Raw genomic sequence first — 18,527 nt, 5'->3', positions numbered from 1 at the left:
AGAACACACACACACACACACTCAGATGGTATGTTTATATATATGACGTTATGTTTGCATTTTATTATGTTCTATTCTGTAGGTATCCTGGACCTTAGTCCCTTCACTGTGACAGACCACACCCCCATGGCGATAGCTTTGGACATCTTCAGGAAGCTGGGACTCCGACAATGTCTGGTTACACACAACGGGTGAGTAGGAAAGTAGTGGTTACTGTACAGCCTGGTCCTAAATCAACCCCTACAGCCTAGGCCCTTTGCATACGTGGAGATCTGAGAGGATTTGGGCAAGTTGAAGCTATTGTCAAAAGTACCAAATTACGTACATAGGGTTTGGAGGGGTTGAGGAACAGACTACAGGGTAGGAGAGAGGTTGAGGCCATTGCTAGTTTAAACTGCTCAGCTCTTGGTTCTACCTCTTCCATTTTCCGGCATTGGGAGGTGGTAACATTTGGAGGTGTTTCTACGGTTTGGACCAATCAAAATCCACTTGATACCCTCGTCATTTTCATCACCAGATCAGTGGCTTTCTATTCCTCCAACCTCGGTCAATCAACGGTGAGGGGCTGTTTCTATGGCCTTTAACTTTTTAGGGTATAGGGGGCAGTATTTTCGATTTTGGATGAAAAGTGTGCCCAGAGTAAACTGCCTAATACTCGGGCCCAGAGTCAAATATTTGCATATTATTAGTAGATTATTATTATTATTAGTAGTAGATTTGGATAGAAAACACTCTGAAGTTTCTAAAACTGTTTGAATGATGTCTGTGAGTATAACAGAACTCATATGGCAGGCAAAAACCTGAGAAAAATCCAACCAGGTAGTGGGTAATCTGATGCTTGTAGTCTTCAAGTCATTGCCTATCTAACACACAGTGACTTAGGGTTCATTTTGCACTTCCTACGGCTTCCACTAGATGTCAACAGTCTTTAGAACCGTGTTTCAGGCTTTTGCAGTGAACAGAGAGCGAACAAGAAGGCCGGGAAGTTGGTGACTCAGAAAAGTTCATTGGTGCGCCTTCACGTGATGAGGTAGCTGTGTTCCATAACGTTTTTCAAGACATTGGAATTGTCCGGTTGGAATATTATTGAAGTTTTATGTTAAAAAGGCCCTAAAGACTGATGCTATACAACGTTTGACATGTTTCTACGAACGTAAATATAACTTTTTTTACTTTTCGTCGTGAAATTTTCAGCGCGCTTCCTACATTTGGAGTAGCTTACTGAATGCGCAAACAACAAGGAGCTATTTGGACATAAATTATGGACTTTATTGAGCAAAACAACATTTATTGTGGACCTGGGATTCCTGGAAGTGCCTTCTGATGAAGATCAAAGGTAAGTGAATATTTATAATGCTATTTATGATTTTAGATGACTCCAAAATGGCGGGTATCTGTATTGCCTGGTGTATGTTTCTGAGCGCAGTACTCAGATTATTGCAAAGTGTGCTTTCCCCGTGAAGCTTTTTTAAAATCTGTCACAGCGGTTGCATTAAGGAGATGTTCATCTATAATTATTTGAATAACAGTTTAATATTTTATCAACATTTATGATTAGTATTTTTGTAAATTGTTGTGCTGATTCATCTAGTCAAGATTCTAGCAGCTGTGCTTAGCACTAACTGAAGTGAATTAGGGCTTTAGCCAGAAAGTAGAGCATTGTAGTAGTCTAACCTAGAAGTGACAAAAGGATGGATTAATTTTTCTGCATCATTTTTAGACAAAGTTTCTGATTTTTCAATGTTACTTAGATGGGGGAAAAAAGTTGTCCTTGAAACAGTCTTGATATGTTCATCAAAAGAGATCAGGGTCCAGAGTAACGCTGAGGTCCTTCAGTTTTATTTGAGACAACTGAACAACCATCAAGATTAATTGAAAGATTCAACAGAAGATCTTTGTTTCTTGGGACCTAGAGTTTAAAAGTAGAACATTTGCTGCCATCCACTTCCTTATGTCTAAAACACAGGCTTCCAGGGAGGGCAATTTTGGGCCTTCACCATGTTTCATCAAAATGTACAGCTGTGTGTCGTCCGCATAGCAGTGAAAGTTAACATTGTTTCTGAATGACATCACCAAGAGGTAAAATATATAGTGAAAACAATAGTGGTCCTAAAACGGAGCCTTGGGGAACACCGAAATGTACAGTTGGTTTGTCAGAGGACAAACCATCTACAGAGACAAACTGATATCTTTCTGATAGATAAGATCTAAACCAGGCCAGAACTTGTACGTGTAGACCAATTTGGGTTTCCAATCTCTCCCAAAAGAATGGTCTGACGCCATTAAAAGGTCATTTACCACCCTCACAAGTGCAGTCTCAGTGCTATGATGGGGTCTAAAACCAGACTGAAGCGTTTCGTGTACATTGTTTGTCTTCAGGAAGGCAGTGAGTTGCTGCGCAACAGTTTTTTCAAACATATAAAAAAAATAACTATATATTTTCTTGGCCAAGGTTTTTTTCAAGAGAGGCTTTATTACTGCCACTTTTAGTGAGTTTGGTACACATCCAGTGGATAGGGAGTCGTTTATTATGTTCAACATAGGAGGGCCAAGCACAGGAAGCAGCTCTTTCAGTAGTTTAGTTGGAATAGGATCCAGTATGCAGCTTGAAGGTTTAGAGTCCATGACTATTTTCATCAATGTGTCAAGAGATATAGTATTAAAAAAACTTGAATGTCTCCCTTGATCAGGTCCTGGCAGTGTTGTGAAGACTCATGACAACTGAGCTTTGGAGGAATACGCAGGTTTAAAGAGGAGTCCATAATTTGCTTTCTAATGACCAGGATCTTTTCGTCAACAAAGTACATGAATTCATCACTGCTGAAGTGAAAGCCATCCTCTCTTGGGGAATGCTGCTTTTTAGTTAGCTTTGCGACAGTATCAAAAATACATTTTGGATTGTTCTTATTTTCCTCAATTAAGTTGGAAAAATAGGATGATTGAGCAGCAGTGAGGGCTCTTCGATACTGCACGGTACTGTCTTTCAAAGCTAGTCGGAAGACTTCCAGTTTGGTGTAGCGCCTTTTTCCGTTCCAGTTTTCTGGAAGCTTGCTTAGGAGCTTGTGTATTTTCTGTATACCAGGGAGCTAGTTTCTTATGACAAATGTGATTTTGTTTTTAGGGGTGCAACTCCATCTAGGGTATTACGCAAGGTTAAATTGATTTCCTCAGGTGGTTTACTGATTTTTGTACTCTGACGCCCTTGGGTAGGTGGAGGGAGTCTGGAAGGGTATCTAGGAATCTTTTGGTTGTCCGGGATTTTATAGCACAGCTTTTGATGATCCTTGGATGGGGTCGGAGCAGATTATTTGTTGTATTTGCTAACGTAATAAAATGGTGGTCCGGTAGTCCAGGATTATGAGGGAAAAACATTTAGATCCACAATATTTATTCCACAGGACAAAACTAGGTTCAGAGGATGACTGTGGCAATGAGTAGGTCCGGAGACATGTTGGACAAAACCCACTGAGTCGACGATGGCTCTGAAAGTATTTTGGAGTGGGTCTGTGGACTTTTCCATGTGAATATTAAAGTCACCAAAAATTAGAATATAATCTGCCATGACTACAAGGTCCGACAGGAACGCTGTATATGGCCCAGGAGGCCTGTAAACAGTAACTATAAAAAGTGATTGAGTGGGCTGCATAGATTTCATGACTAGAAGCTCAAAAGACAAAATCGCAGTCGTGTTTTTATTTATATATATTTTAAATGGGGGTAGCTGAGCTGACTACACTGACTGTGCTAGTGACTAAGCTGGCAGGCTGGCTATCTCATTGTGGAGCTAGACAGGGCTCTAACTCCCCTATGTTCGTAGATAAGATGAGAGCACCCCTCCAGCTAGGATGGAGTCCGTCACTCCTCAGCAGGCCAGGCTTGGTCCTGTTTTCGGCTGAGTCCCAGAAAGAGCGCCAATTATCTACAAATTCTATCTTTTGGGAGGGGCAGAAAAGAGTTTTCAACCAGCGATTTAGTTGTGAGACTGCTGTACAGCTCATCACTCCCCCTAACTAGGAGGGGGCCAGAGACAATTACTCGATGTCGACCCATCTTTCTAGATGATTTACATGCTGAAGCTATGTTGCGCTTGGTGACCTTACATCGTTGGTGCCGATGTGGATAACAATATCCCTATACTCTCTACACTCGCCAGTTTTAGCCTTAGCCAGCACCATCTTCAGATTAGCCTTAACGTCGGTAGCCCTGCCCCTGGTAAACAGTGTATGATCGTTTTAAGTCTAATACTGCGGGTAATGGAGTCGCCAATGACTAGGGTTTTCAATTTGTCAGAGCTAATGGTGGAAGGCGTCGGCGTCTCAGACCCCGTAACGGGAGGAGGAGAGACCAGAGAAGGCTCGGCCTCTGACTCGACTCGTTGCTTAATGGGGAGAACAGGTTGAAAGTTTCTGTTGGCTGAATGAGCGTCACCGGTTGAGCATTCCTACAGCATTTCCTTCCAGAGGCCGTGAGAAAATTGTCCGGCTGCGAGTACTGTGCGAGAGGATTTATACTACTATCTGTACTTACTGGTGCCACAGACACTGTTTCATCCTTTCCTACACTGAAATTACCCTCGTTCTCCTGTATATTATGATGTACAGTGACTGCAATTAGAAGGCATCATGTTAATGTTACTACCTAGCTTCGGCTGGTGGAGGTCCTGTAGAACCATGTCCGGGGTGAAAAAGTTGAGTGAGGGGTAAACGAGTCCACAAGTTGTGACCGGAAATGACGTTAATGATGTCCCCTCATCCCTCTCCCCTCCATCGCTCTTGCCTCTCCTCCCCCCTTTCCATCCCTCTTCCCTTCATCTCCATCCCTGTCCTCCCCCTCCATCCCTCTTCCCTCCCTCCATCCCATACAACATCTGGCCTGATTAGAGGAGAGGTTGGAGTTTGTCAACAGAACATCTTCCATACCCATAGAGAGATATATTTCAACCCAGAGACCTTCCCTGGTGATGTCAGTGTGTGTTGTGTGGTTGGCTGGTATGATGGATCTTTTTGATTTGAACACAAAACCAGACCTTTTAAATTGGATACAACTTTCCCTTTTCTGAACATTTCTCCCTTTTTGTGCAATTGTAAACTCTCTCTGTGTCGTTCTCTTCTCTCGATTTAAATTGAAGAATGCTCTATTGGCAGGAAATTCTCTTTGTAAACACATTGTAAACATTGTCATTGTTAATTTCTAATGGTAAACTCTCTCTTTCTCCTCTCTCTGTCTCCCTCCTCTCTCTCAGGAGGTTGCTGGGAATCATCACTAAGAAAGACATTCTGAAACACATGGCTCAGATGTCCAACAGAGACCCAGACTCTATCCTCTTCAACTGAGACCCAGACTCTATCCTCTTCAACTGAGACCCAGACTCTACCCTCTTCAACGGAGACCCAGACTCTACCCTCTTCAACGGAGACCCAGACTCTACCCTCTTCAACGGAGACCCAGACTCTACCCTCTTCAACGGAGACCCAGACTCTACCCTCTTCAACGGAGACCCAGACTCTACCCTCTTCAACGGAGACCCAGACTCTACCCTCTTCAACGGAGACCCAGACTCTACCCTCTTCAACGGAGACCCAGACTCTACCCTCTTCAACGGAGACCCAGACTCTACCCTCTTCAACGGAGCTCTATGAGACTTGGAAGAGGACACCAGCCTATAGGAGAGATGATACGGTCTTGTTTTCTCAGTAGGACTCACCTGAAGAAGAGGGCTGGTGGACACAGTAACATGGACACATTTCTACAAAGAGGAGGATGGAAAAATAGGAGAGAAGACACTGAGAAGGAAAATCATGAAGTAAAATCATTTGGTGGCAAAAATCCTAGTGGGTAAGAGTGTTGGGCCAGTAACCGAAAGGTCGCTGGTTTGAATTCCCGAGCCATCTAGGTGAAAAGTCTGTCAACATGTCCTTGAGCAAGGCACTTAACCCTAACTGCTCCTGTAAGTCACTCTGGATAAGAGCGTCTGCTAAATGACTAACGTGTAATAGATCTGCCGAACTAATAGACAGAGATCTCTCCTGCACTTCAACCAGTACTATAGCTGTACAGAGAGAGATGAGGAATGAGATGGAAGGATGAGGGTGAGATGGAGGTATGAAAAGAGAGAATTTCAGAAATGGCTGATCATGATGGAAAATGTAAGGTTCCACTGAGCTCTAGAGAAAAGAAAAGACGTTTGAGGAGAGGTGAAGAGAGATGGTGGGGAAGTGCTGACCAAACTCTTACTGATGCAGTAGTACACTATGTAGGGAATTAGGCTTCCATTTCAGACCCAATCTGGACCGCTGTAGGGTCCATCTGGACCGCTGTAGGGTCCATCTGGACCGCTGTAGGGTCCATCTGGACCGCTGTAGGGTCCATCTCAGGTGGTTAAAACTGTCAGTGAGTCTGTCCTCCATGTTGTCTTGTCTGTGCTTGTTAGATACAGATGTGTCTGTGCATAATCTCTAAGTGTGTGTGTGTGTGTGTGCGCGTGTGCATTGCACATTGCTGAGGTAAAGCTAGAACACAAAAGGGAAACATCGAAGTGTAGAATTCCTCCTAAAATAGCCCCCATTACCACATGGGTATGTTACCATGACTACCTGGTTCTTCATCACCATGATGTGCGACAGGCGTGGGAAAAGGTTGACGACACACACAGTCAGGTTATTTGAATAGAATGCTTTTAGCTACAGGATATTAGATAGCTAAACGGATCCAAAGAGACTTCACATGGAGATCAGGTTACAGAGCTGCTCAAATTCACACATTCCTCAAACACCTACACATCAGAAGACACGTGTGTGTGTGTGTGTGTGTGTGTGTGTGTGTGTGTGTGTGTGTGTGTGTTGGGTTCAGTGGTAGAGTCAGAGCAGGCTCCCTTGATTCCCGTTGAGTCATATAGGGGTGGATTGGCCTCTTTCAAGGACTTTCTTTAGGCCCCTTCGTGTGTGTGTGTGTGTCCTAGGGAATATTTTACAGAGATGGGAATTTGCCAAAATGGACTCACGTTTCTGAGAGTTGTACATAAACTATATTGCCTTTCCAAGTTTGAAGTTGTTGGTTTAAATAGGACTTTGAGTCTGAACTGTTTAATCTCTTCTCTCTTTCTGATTCTGAAATATTTTTTAGGGATGGAGAATCAAATGGGATGTGTTTGTGTGTGTGTTGATGAGCTCATGGGAAGGGTTGTGTTTATAATCAACAATGGTGATCAGATTGTCATAACCATCTCCTTATGTCTGTGTCCCAAATGACACCCTATTCTCAATATAGTTCACTACTTTTGACCAGGGCTTATAGTGGATAGGGCACCGTTTGGGATGCATCCCATTCATATGGCCCTGGAGGACCAAATGATCATCTTCATATTCTTCTTTTTATTGCGGTGTTTTCCCTGGTCTTCTCATTTTTATAGAAATGTTGTCATCCCATCCGTCCACCCACCCACCCACTCTATTCTCTGTCCCTTCCCTCTGTTTCTCTCTCTGTCCTTAGACAAACCCTCCCTCCCTCTCTTCTGTACTATCCCCACCGTCTCTCTCGCTCTCGCTCGCTCTCTCATTCCAAATATGATGTCACAATGCCTGTCGAGCCGCGTGAGGTTTAGTCTAGAAGGGATACAGCTTTTGTAAAAATTGTCTTTTTCGCAGCAGGTTTACTAGAATTTACGCAGCAGATTAGGCAAATTAGGTTACAGTTAGGCAAATTAGGTTACAGTTAGGCAAATTAGGTTACGGTTAGGCGAATTAGGTTACGGTTAGCTTAAAATGCAAAAGAAAATCTGCTTTTGATGTCAATTTCACAAAAGCTGTATCCCGTCTAGACATGACCGCCGCGTGACCCCTCTCTCTCTTGTCTTGTAACAGGAAGTGCAATAAGGTGTGGTCTAGTTTGTGCTGAGCCCTGGCCAGTTTCTTTATTTCTCCATGCTGTAGGGACCACTTCCTATGCTACTGCCAGCCTTTGTTTGATAGTTGGGGTTTAAAAGCACTGTCGCTGAGACTACTTACAATGAGCACCTCTGGCAGTTCCTAAGAAGCTTATCAGAAGTGAAATGATTTGTCCTTCTGAACGTGGAATGTTGTATTGTTACCATGCCCTATGAGGGATTCCCATATTTGTGCCCCTCCCAGAATTCTAGGAGTCTCAATTCTCCCTGAAGTCTGGGCAGTGGGCTCAAAGCACCCTGTGTGTGTGTGTGTGTGTGTGTTTCTGTCTGGCCCCAATTGGTCTATCCAGGATTTTGTTGATTAATTTCTTACACCTGACCACAGACAGGGGTTTTAGGGGGTGAGGAGGTGTGAAAGCTCATTAGAAGCACATTTCCTGACTGCCTCTTAGAACAACACAGACCTCTGTAGACTGATAACTATGGAGGTAATGCCAACACTGTTGATACAACGGGGGGGGTATCAGGATGGGAGGTTGTGAAAAGAGGGGGATTTAAAGGAGGGCTTATTCTTTGTTCACACTCCTGAGAAAAATACTGAACAAAGGAGAGAGGGAAAGTTGAGTCAAACAAGACCCTGTGGCCTTCACTGTCACCCCAATCATACCACACTTCAGGACATAGACATGTAATTACGCTGTTCGATGTCTTGCATGTAATTGATATGCCTTGATTCAACTTTGTGGCTCATGTAAATTGTCAATTAGAAATCAGAGTTCCTAACGCTCAGTTGAAGTTGGCTGTTATACGGAACAGTACCAAGAATTTACCAAAATACTTGGCAGTAAGTGCTGGAACTTATTTGTTGTCTATATTCTAGAACTGTCTAAATACTCAGGGGATTTCTATTTGACCCCACCCTAGATGACCACATGGTGAAACCATGCACAATATACTACAAGACCATCTGGCTTTAGGACAATCAATCCTGTTTTCTAAAGGGCGAGTCCATTCTGTGTGACCTATTAGTGTGACCACTAGGGGCGGGCCCAAATCCCCAAGACACATGTTTTCCCCAGAAACTCAAACGTTTCCACAGAAGTTTCTTTCACAATGAAGATAATACGGACATTTTGCAAAGCACTCTGCTAAGAGCTTACTTTACGTACATGTTATATGAACGATGATGACATGTATGTTTTAGCACTCTGCAGAAGCTTACACACTTTTATATGATTGATTGGTCTGTATATTTTTTTGTTCACATGATGTATATGTACCATTTTGTTTACATTATTGTATGATTATTTATTTTTGCACAGAAGGAAATGTATGTTTCATTATGATTGTAATGTTATGGTTTGTGATTAAATGTATTGTCAGCTAAATTGATTAAATCTAAATTATGCATTCAGAGAGGTGTGTGTCTGGAATTTGATGTCATTGTTGTTCTTAATACAACGGATTCCAAACCCCAGCAATCAGGTTAAATCAAACAAATCTACAATGCATTTGGAAGGTATTCAGACCCCTTCCCTTTTTCCACATTTTATGTTGCAGCCTTATTCTAAAATGTTAACATTTGTTTTCCTCATCAATCTACACACAATACCCCATAATGACAAAGCGAAAACAGGTTTTTAGAAATGTTAGCAAAATTCTAAAAAAGAAATACATAAATATTCAGACCCTTTGCTATGAGACTTGAAATTGAGCTCAGGTGCATCCTGTTTCCATTGATCAGCCATGAGACGTTTCTTCAACTTGATTGGAGTCCACCTGTGGTAAATTCAATTGATTGGACATGGTTTGGAAAGGCACACACCTGTCTATATAAGGTCCCACAGTTGACAGTGCATGTCAGAGAAAAAACCAAGCCATTCGAAGGAATTGTCCATAGAGCTCCGAGACAGGATTGTGTTGAGGCACAGATCCTTGGAAGGGTACCAAAACATTTCTGCAGCATTAAAGGTCCAAGAACACAGTGGCATCCATCACTCTTACATGGGAGAAGTTTGGAATCACCAAGACTCTTATCTAGAACTGGCTGACTGGCCAAACTGAGCAATCCGGGGCGAAGGACCTTGAGTTCTTAGTCACATCCCTGACCGAGTTCCTCTGTGGAGATAGGAGAACCTTCCAGAAGGACAACCATCTCTGCAGCTCTCCACCAATCAGGCCTTTATGGTAGAGTGGCCAGACTGAAGCCACTCCTCAGTAAAAGGCACATGACAGCCCACTTGGAGTTTGCCAAAAGGCACCTAAAGGACTCTCAGACCATGAGAAACAAGATTCCCTGGTCTGATGAAACCATGATTGAACTCTTTGGCCTGAATGTCAAGCATCACGTCTGGAGGAAACCTGGCACCATCCCTATGGTGAAGCATGGTGGTGGCAGCATCATGCTGTGGGGATGTTTTTGAGCGGCAGGGACTGGGAGACTAGTCAGGATCGAGGCAAAGAAGAACGAAGCAAAGTACAGTGATCCTTGATGAAAACCTGCTCCAGAGCACTCAGGACCTCAGACTGAGGGAAGGTTCACCTTCCAACAGGACAACGACCCTCAGCACACAGCCAAGACAACACAGGAGTGGCTTCGGGACAAGTCTCTGAATATCCTTGAGTGGCCCAGCCAGAGCCCGGACTTGAACCCAATCAAACATCTCTGGAGAGACCTGAAAATAGCTGTGCAGCGACGCTCCCCATCCAACCTGACCGAGCTTGAGAGGATCTGCAGAGAAGAATGGGAGAAAATCCCCAAATACAGGTGTGCCAAGCTTGTAGCGTCAGCTTTTTAATTGTAATCATTTTGTCATGTGTAGATTGAAGGGGGAAAAAACTATTTCAACCATTTTAGAGTAAGGCTGTTGCGTAATAACGTGGAAAAAGTCAAGAGGTCTGAATGCTTTCAGAATGTGATGTACAGTGGATTTAAAGTCTACACACCCCTGTTAAAATGCCAGGTTTTTGATGTAAAATAATGAAACAAAGAAATCATGTCAGAACTTTTTCCACCTTTAATGTGACCTATAACGTGAACAATTCAATTGAAAAAAAAATCTTTGAGGAAAAAATAAAAATAAAAAATAAACTCACAATAACCTGGTTGCATGCGTGTGCTCACCCTTAAACTATTACTTTGTTGAAGCACCTTCTGATTTTATTACAGCACTCAGTCTTTTGGGGTAGGAGTCTATTAGCGTGGCACATCTTGATGTGCCAATATTTGCCCACTTTTCTTTGCAAAAGCGCTCCAAATCTGTCAGATTGTGAGGACATCTCCTGTGCACAGCCCTCTTCAGATCACCCCAGAGATGTTCAATTGGATTCAGGTCTGGGCTCTGGCTGGGCCATTCCAAAACGTTAATCTTCTTCTGGCGACGCCATGCTTTCGTGGATTTAGATGTGTGCTTTGGGTCATCCTCTTCAGCTTTCTAACGGACGCCTGAAGGTTTCGTGCCAAAATTTGCCTGGTATTTGGAACTGTTCATAATTCCCTCCACCCTGACTAAGGCCCCGGTTCCAGCTGAAGAAAAACAGCCCCAAAGCATGATGCTGCCACCACCATGCTTCACTGTGGGGATGGTGTTCTTTGGGTGATGTGCAGTGTTGTTTTTGCGCCAAACATACCTTTTGGAATTATGGCCCAAAAATTCAACCTTGATTTCATCAGACCATAACACATTTTCCCACGTGCTTTTGGGGGACTTGATGTTTGTTTTTGCAAACTTCAGCCGGGCTTGGATGTTTTTCATTGTAAGAAAAGGCTTCCGTCTTGCCACCCTACACCATAGCCCATTCATATGAAGAATACGGGAGATTGTTGTCACATGTAGCACACAGCCAGTACTTGCCAGAAATTCCTGCAGTTCCTTTAATGTTACTGTAGGCCTCTTGGAAGCCTCCCTGACCAGTTTTCTTCTTGTCTTTTCATACATTTTGGAGGGACGTCCAGTTCTTGGTAATGTCTCTGTGGTGCCATATTTTCTCCACTTGATGATGACTGTCTTCACTGTGGTCCATGGTATATGTAATGCTTTGGAAATTATTTTGTACCCTTCTCCTGACTGAAAACTTTCAACAATGAGATCCCTCTGATGCTTTGGAAGCTCTCTGCGGACCACGGCTTTTGCTCTGAGATGCAACTAAGAACTTATCAGGAAAATCCTACTAGAACAGCTGAACTTTATTTGTGATTAATCAGAGTCACTTTAAATGATGGCAGGTGTGTAATGACTTCTATTTAACATGAGTTTGAATGTGATTGGTTAATTCTGAACACAGCCACACCCCCAGTTATAAGACGGTGTGCACACTTATGCAACCAGGTTATTGTAAGGTTTTCATTTTTCCCCCTCGAAGATTTCAGTTTGTTTTTCAATTGAATTGTTCACATTATAGGTCACATTAACAGTAAAAGTTCTGACATGATTTATCTTTGTCTCATTCTTTTACATCACAAAAACCTGGCATTTTAACAGGGGTGTGGAGACTTTTTATATCCACTGTATTTGTCAAAGAGCATATTTAACCACCATAGAAATCCAGGATCCAAAAACCACACACACCAACACACAAAGTCGTTGTCTTTGTCTCTCTCTCAAACACACTTCTGATCCAGATAACTGTTTAAATGTTTATTCAGTTCTGGACCAATGTTGTGTCTGTTAACATCCATTAGCCAGCCTGTCAATTAAATGTCCCACAGTTATGAAGTGGTGTTGTGGACATACACACGACTCGAATTACCAAAATTCCTCCCCATCGGGGACACACACACACACACACACACACACACACACAGACTCAAAGAAGGAGGAGAGAACCTGAATTCCTTCCGATCTGATACACACACTGACAGATAGGAATGTGTGTCATTTGAGTCACAAGGCCAGGATGGAATCCTTTCCCTCTGAGCCGGTCTATTAGGAGGAACAATCTATACAGGCCTGGTCTATTAGGAGGAACAATCTATACAGGCCTGGTCTATACAGACCTAATCTATACAGACCTAGTCTATTAGGAGGACCAATCTATACAGGCCTGGTCTATTAGGAGGACCAATCTATACAGGCCTAGTCTATTAGGAGGACCAATCTATACAGGTCCTGTCTATACAGACCTAGTCTATTAGGAGGACCAGTCTATACAGACCTAGTCTATTAGGAGGACCAGTCCATACAGACTTAGTCTATTAGGAGGACTAGTCTATACAGGCCTAGTCTATACAGACCTAGTCTATTATGAGGACTAGTCTATACGGGCCTAGTCTATACAGACCTAGTCTATTAGGAGGACCAGTCTATACAGGTCCAGTCTATACAGACCTAATCTATTAGGAGGACTAGTCTATACGGGCCTAGTCTATACAGACCTAATCTATTATGAGGACTAGTCTATACGGGCCTAGTCTATACAGACCTAGTCTATTATGAGGACCAGTCTATACAGACCTAGTCTATTAGGAGGACCAGTCTATACAGACCTAGTCTATTATGAGGACTAGTCTATACAGACCTAGTCTATTATGAGGACCAGTCTATACAGACCTAGTCTATTATGAGGACTAATCTATACAGACCTAGTCTATTAGGAGGACCAATCTATACAGGTCCAGTCTATACAGACCTAGGTCTATTATGAGGACCAGTAATACAGACCTAGTCTATTAGGAGGACTAGTCTATACAGGTCTGGTCTATACAGACCTAATCTATACAGACCTAGTCTATTATGAGGTCCAGTCTATACAGACCTAGTCTATTAGGAGGACCAGTCTATACAGACCTAGTCTATTAGGAGGACCAGTCTATACAGACCTAGTCTATACGGGCCTAGTCTATTATGAGGACTAGTCTATACGGGCCTAGTCTATACAGACCTAGTCTATTAGGAGGACTCGTCTATACAGACCTAGTCTATTAGGAGGACCAGTCTATACAGACCTAGTCTATTAGGAGGACTCGTCTATACAGATCTAGTCTATTATGAGGACTAGTCTATACGGGCCTAGTCTATACAGACCTAGTCTATTATGAGGACTAGTCTATACAGACCTAGTCTATTAGGAGGACCAGTCTATACAGGCCTAGTCTATTAACGGGGCCAGTCTATACAGACCTAGTCTATTAGGAGGACTAGTCTATACAGACCTAGTCTATTAGGAGGATCAGTCTATACGGGCCTAGTCTATTAGGAGGATCAGTCTATACGGGCCTAGTCTATACAGACCTAGTCTATTAGGAGGACTAGTCTATACAGACCTAGTCTATTAGGAGGATCAGTCTATACGGGCCTAGTCTATACAGACCTAGTCTATTAGGAGGACCAGTCTATACAGACCTAGTCCATTAGGAGGATCAGTCTATACAGACCTAGTCTATTAGGAGGACCAGTCTATACGGGCCTAGTCTATACAGACCTAGTCTATTAGGAGGACCAGTCTATACGGGCCTAGTCTATACAGACCTAGTCTATTAGGAGGACTAGTCTATACAGACCTAGTCTATTAGGAGGACCAGTCTATACAGACCTAGTCTATTAGGAGGACCAGTCTATACAGACCTAGTCTATTAGGAGGATCAGTCTATACAGACCTAGTCTATTAGGAGGACCAGTCTATACAGACCTAGTCTATTAGGAGGATCAGTCTATACAGACCTAGTCTATTAGGAGGATCAGTCTATACAGACCTAGTCTATTAGGAGGACCAGTCTATACAGACCTAGTCTATTAGGAGGACCAGTCTATACAGACCTAGTCTATTAGGAGGATCAGTCTATACAGACCTAGTCTATTAGGAGGACCAGTCTATACAGACCTAGTCTATTAGGAGGACCAGTCTATACAGACCTAGTCTATTAGGAGGATCAGTCTATACAGACCTAGTCTATTAGGAGGATCAGCCTATACAGACCTAGTCTATTAGGAGGACTAGTCTATACAGACCTAGTCTATTAGGAGGATCAGTCTATACAGACCTAGTCTATTAGGAGGATCAGTCTATACAGACCTAGTCTATTAGGAGGATCAGTCTATACAGACCTAGTCTATTAGGAGGATCAGTCTATACAGACCTAGTCTATTAGGAGGATCAGTCTATACAGACCTAGTCTATTAGGAGGATCAGTCTATACAGACCTAGTCTATTAGGAGGACTAGTCTATACAGACCTAGTCTATTAGGAGGACTAGTCTATACAGACCTAGTCTATTAGGAGGATCAGTCTATACGGGGTTAGAATTTCTAATACATAGCTTTCTCCTCCCTCTCCTCTTCGCTGGCGAGATACTTCACAAATCATCATTATTCTTATTTTTTATGTGGTGTTATTATGATTGATGTGATGTTTACTATAGGATAAAAAGGTCAGTGGCTAGAATCTTGGTCAGAATGTTCGTCTCGAGATCTAGGCGTGATTTGACCGCAGCGGGCTTGTCCCGATCACTGGATTCACAAACACGCAGGCATGCACAAACACTCACTGGATGGTTGGCCGCAGCGGGCCGGCCGCGACTGCTGGAACGGGAGATGAGGTATTTATTTATTTATATTTCCGCTCTAAATGTTGTCCACGGAATTTAGGGAGAGGCACGTCCGAACAAAAGGACCGCTGTGGCTTCCCAACTCACCCTACGATGGAGGAAAATCCATGGCATCTAGGAAGACTTTCTAAACTTGTCTTGTTGAAGTGATCAGATTGGTGAGATCTATTAGGTGGAACCTTAACCTTTTGACCCATCTAATCATGGTAGGGTCAGTAATAGCCTAGCCTACTTCAAGGAACGTAGTGAACTTTTTTGAACAGACCCCAGCAGGCGGGGACTCATGATGCTGAAGATCATCACATTTGTCTGTTAGACAGACAGACGCAGGCAGGCAGCTAGATAGTCTGTCTGTCTGTGGCTGTGGGTGGAATCAATGACTCAAAGCACACCTCCAGGCTGTGTAAGGGCTATTTGACAAAGAAGGAGTGATGGAGTGCTGCGTCAGATGACCTGGCCTCCACAATCACCTGACCTAAACCCAGTTGAGATGGTTTGGGATGAGTTGGACTTCAGAGTGAAGGAAAAGCAGCCAACAAGTGCTCAGCATATGTGGGAACTCATTCAAGACTGTTGGAAAAGCATTCCAGGTGAAGCTGGTTGAGAGAATGCCAAGAGTGTGCAAATATGTCATCAAGGCAAAGGGTGGCTACTTTAAAGAATATAATATATATATATATATATAGAACACTTTTTTGGTTTACTACATGATTCCATATGTGTTATTTCATAGTTTATGTTTTCACTATTATTCTACAATGTAGAAAATAATAAAAATAAAGAAAAACCCTTGAATGAGTAGGTTTGTCCAAACTTTTGACTGTTACTGTACGTAACAGATCGTCTAGTTTGCCACTCTATCTAGCTACTTGTTTACATAGTCACGTCTAGTCACTGTTTTCTAATGTATTTTTGGGTTGATAATTTGTGTTGACTGTAATAAAAATAATATGCATGCATATGTAAGTGATAATCAAGGACGGGCTATGAGTTCTACAGAAAATAATAATAATAAAAATAAAAATAATGAACACGACGCTCTAGCAGAGTGGAGCTGACCTTCCACGGAGTCAGGGGCGGAAATCCCAGGGGGGACGGGGGGGGACACGACCCCCCCCCATCCTGGGAAAAATATGATTTGTCCCCCCCAATGTATCACTGAAACATAACTATGTAATTTAAATAATATTAATAATACGCAATGAAAGCAATTGTGCTGATTATAGACACTTAATAGCGCGTTTTTAAGTTTCAAAAGATTGCAACCCCCCCCGCCCTTTGCCTCACAATGGTTTGATCCACTGCCAGTTCCTTAGCTTGCTACGTAACTGCCGTGAGGTTCATCCAGTCAATCGCGCACACACACACTAGCTGAATATGCAGAGCTAGCGCGCAAATATTAACTATTAAGCTAGCTAGTACCTATTCCATTTATGTGGCATTGTCAAAGATGGAATCAGCATGCAGATGATGTAAGTTAGTGCTTCAAAGTCCCTGTGATAAGGTTAGCGATAAACTGAAGTCCAAACTGAACAGAACTACACTCTCATCTACCATTGTCTTAAATATATTTAATGGTCTCGTTGCAAAAGCTAAATTGTCGCAAGGGAACTTTTATTTATTTAATTTCACCTTTATTTAACCCGGGTAGCAAAGATTATAGTAAACACCACTGAAACTGAATTGGTGCTCGCTAGCTTTGCAAATTCAGCTATTGTTGGAAGCCAGCCAATATGAAACAAACTATTAAAATTACAAAAGGTTGCAGCATATGTTGTGTAAATGGTGAACTCATACAGCTGTCAACTCTTGTCATTTTAATCCGTTTCACATTTGCTAGCTACCTTTTAGATCGAAGCCCATATAGAATGATTGAAGATGATAGAAGCCCATCTCCTACTGTAAATAACCTACACACTGTGTGTGTGTGTAGCCAGCCAGCCAGCCAGCCAGGTAGAAAAATGGCAGAAAAATAAAAGACGGACATCAGAGTATTTTTCAATACACCAAAACGCATAGTAAGAACCCTAGTAGCCTAATATCTCAAAGACTAGTTGATAAAATGTTCATAAGAAAGAAATGAAATTCTAATGGAAATGTTTCACAATGATGTCATTAGGCAGAGCAGGCAACAGATGGCACACAGACAGCATAGTTGGGGACAGACATGCAGGGACAGACTGGCAGAGACAGGGAGTCTCAGGTAAGTTTGTTGAGTCTTTGTTTGGCAACATTATGAAAGGTTCTCAATTTTTTTGACTTGTAAAATAGGAACATAATTGGAAAATGCCATGGATACCCCCACTCTCAACTTAAACTGGTGACTGAACTAAGATTTGTTAAAGGCAATGGTATTGCTGTTGTGATTAGTTGTGTAGTTTTGGGTACCGGTAGTTAGGAGTACGGCAAACACCTTATTTCTTTGGTTCCTCAATATACATTTACCATATTACAATATAGGCTATGTGTTACAGCACTACTTTTGGTGTCCCCCTCAGAAATTGCTCTTGAGAAAATTTCATGGAATTGTCCCCTCCAAAGTGGATATCAGATTTTCGCCCCTGCACGGAGTTGCGTTATTTTACAGAGATCACATAGATCCTCAAATTGATTATAACCCTTTCATACCATGGATATAACTTAACACATTTTGCCACTAGAAATGTGTTCATTTGCCAGTAGAAATGTGTTCAACATCCACTGAAGTAGCTAGCGAGTTTACTAGATAGTTACGGTAGTTGTCGTGGTAACCAAACTATCAGTCCTATCTCGCCATTATGAAAATAATTAGTTTTTATTCGACTGCGGTTGGCATTCTTTATCTTATCTCATCTCTCATAATATAGATGTTAAACGCTTCCCAATGACACCATTAGTTAAATACATAAAGGTTTGATAAATACAGACGTTAATATTACGAACCAAGTACATTGGCCGAACATTAGGTGAGTTTGTCATATAATCCTAAAATGCTTTGAGCACCAGGTAAAAAAATAAATAAAATAATAATAATCCAATACAGCATCATCATTCAGCACTTTATTTCACACAAATTGAACATTAAGTCAAAGTAATGTCAGAATAAAATGTATATATGTATGT

General features: G+C 42.3%; 1 protein-coding gene across 3 annotated transcripts in view; it reads left to right on the top strand.

The window, feature by feature from the left end:
• LOC106578043 (H(+)/Cl(-) exchange transporter 5) overlaps window positions 1-9,298 on the top strand; it is a 30,360-nt gene extending 21,062 nt beyond the window's left edge. For all 3 annotated transcript variants that reach the window (XM_014156597.2, XM_014156596.2, XM_014156595.2), the window contains exons 17-18: window positions 83-191; window positions 5,243-9,298. In XM_014156597.2, the coding sequence (XP_014012072.2) occupies window positions 83-191; window positions 5,243-5,333 (200 nt within the window). In that variant the 3' untranslated portion in view covers window positions 5,334-9,298. The remainder of the gene's footprint in view (window positions 1-82; window positions 192-5,242) is intronic.
• Window positions 9,299-18,527: the final 9,229 nt, after the last annotated feature.

The sequence above is a fragment of the Salmo salar genome, chromosome ssa18, assembly GCF_905237065.1.
Source record: "Salmo salar chromosome ssa18, Ssal_v3.1, whole genome shotgun sequence".
NCBI lineage: Eukaryota > Metazoa > Chordata > Actinopteri > Salmoniformes > Salmonidae > Salmo > Salmo salar.
Note: the sequence above shows the minus strand (reverse complement) of the source record. Positions and strands in the feature narration are given on the sequence as shown.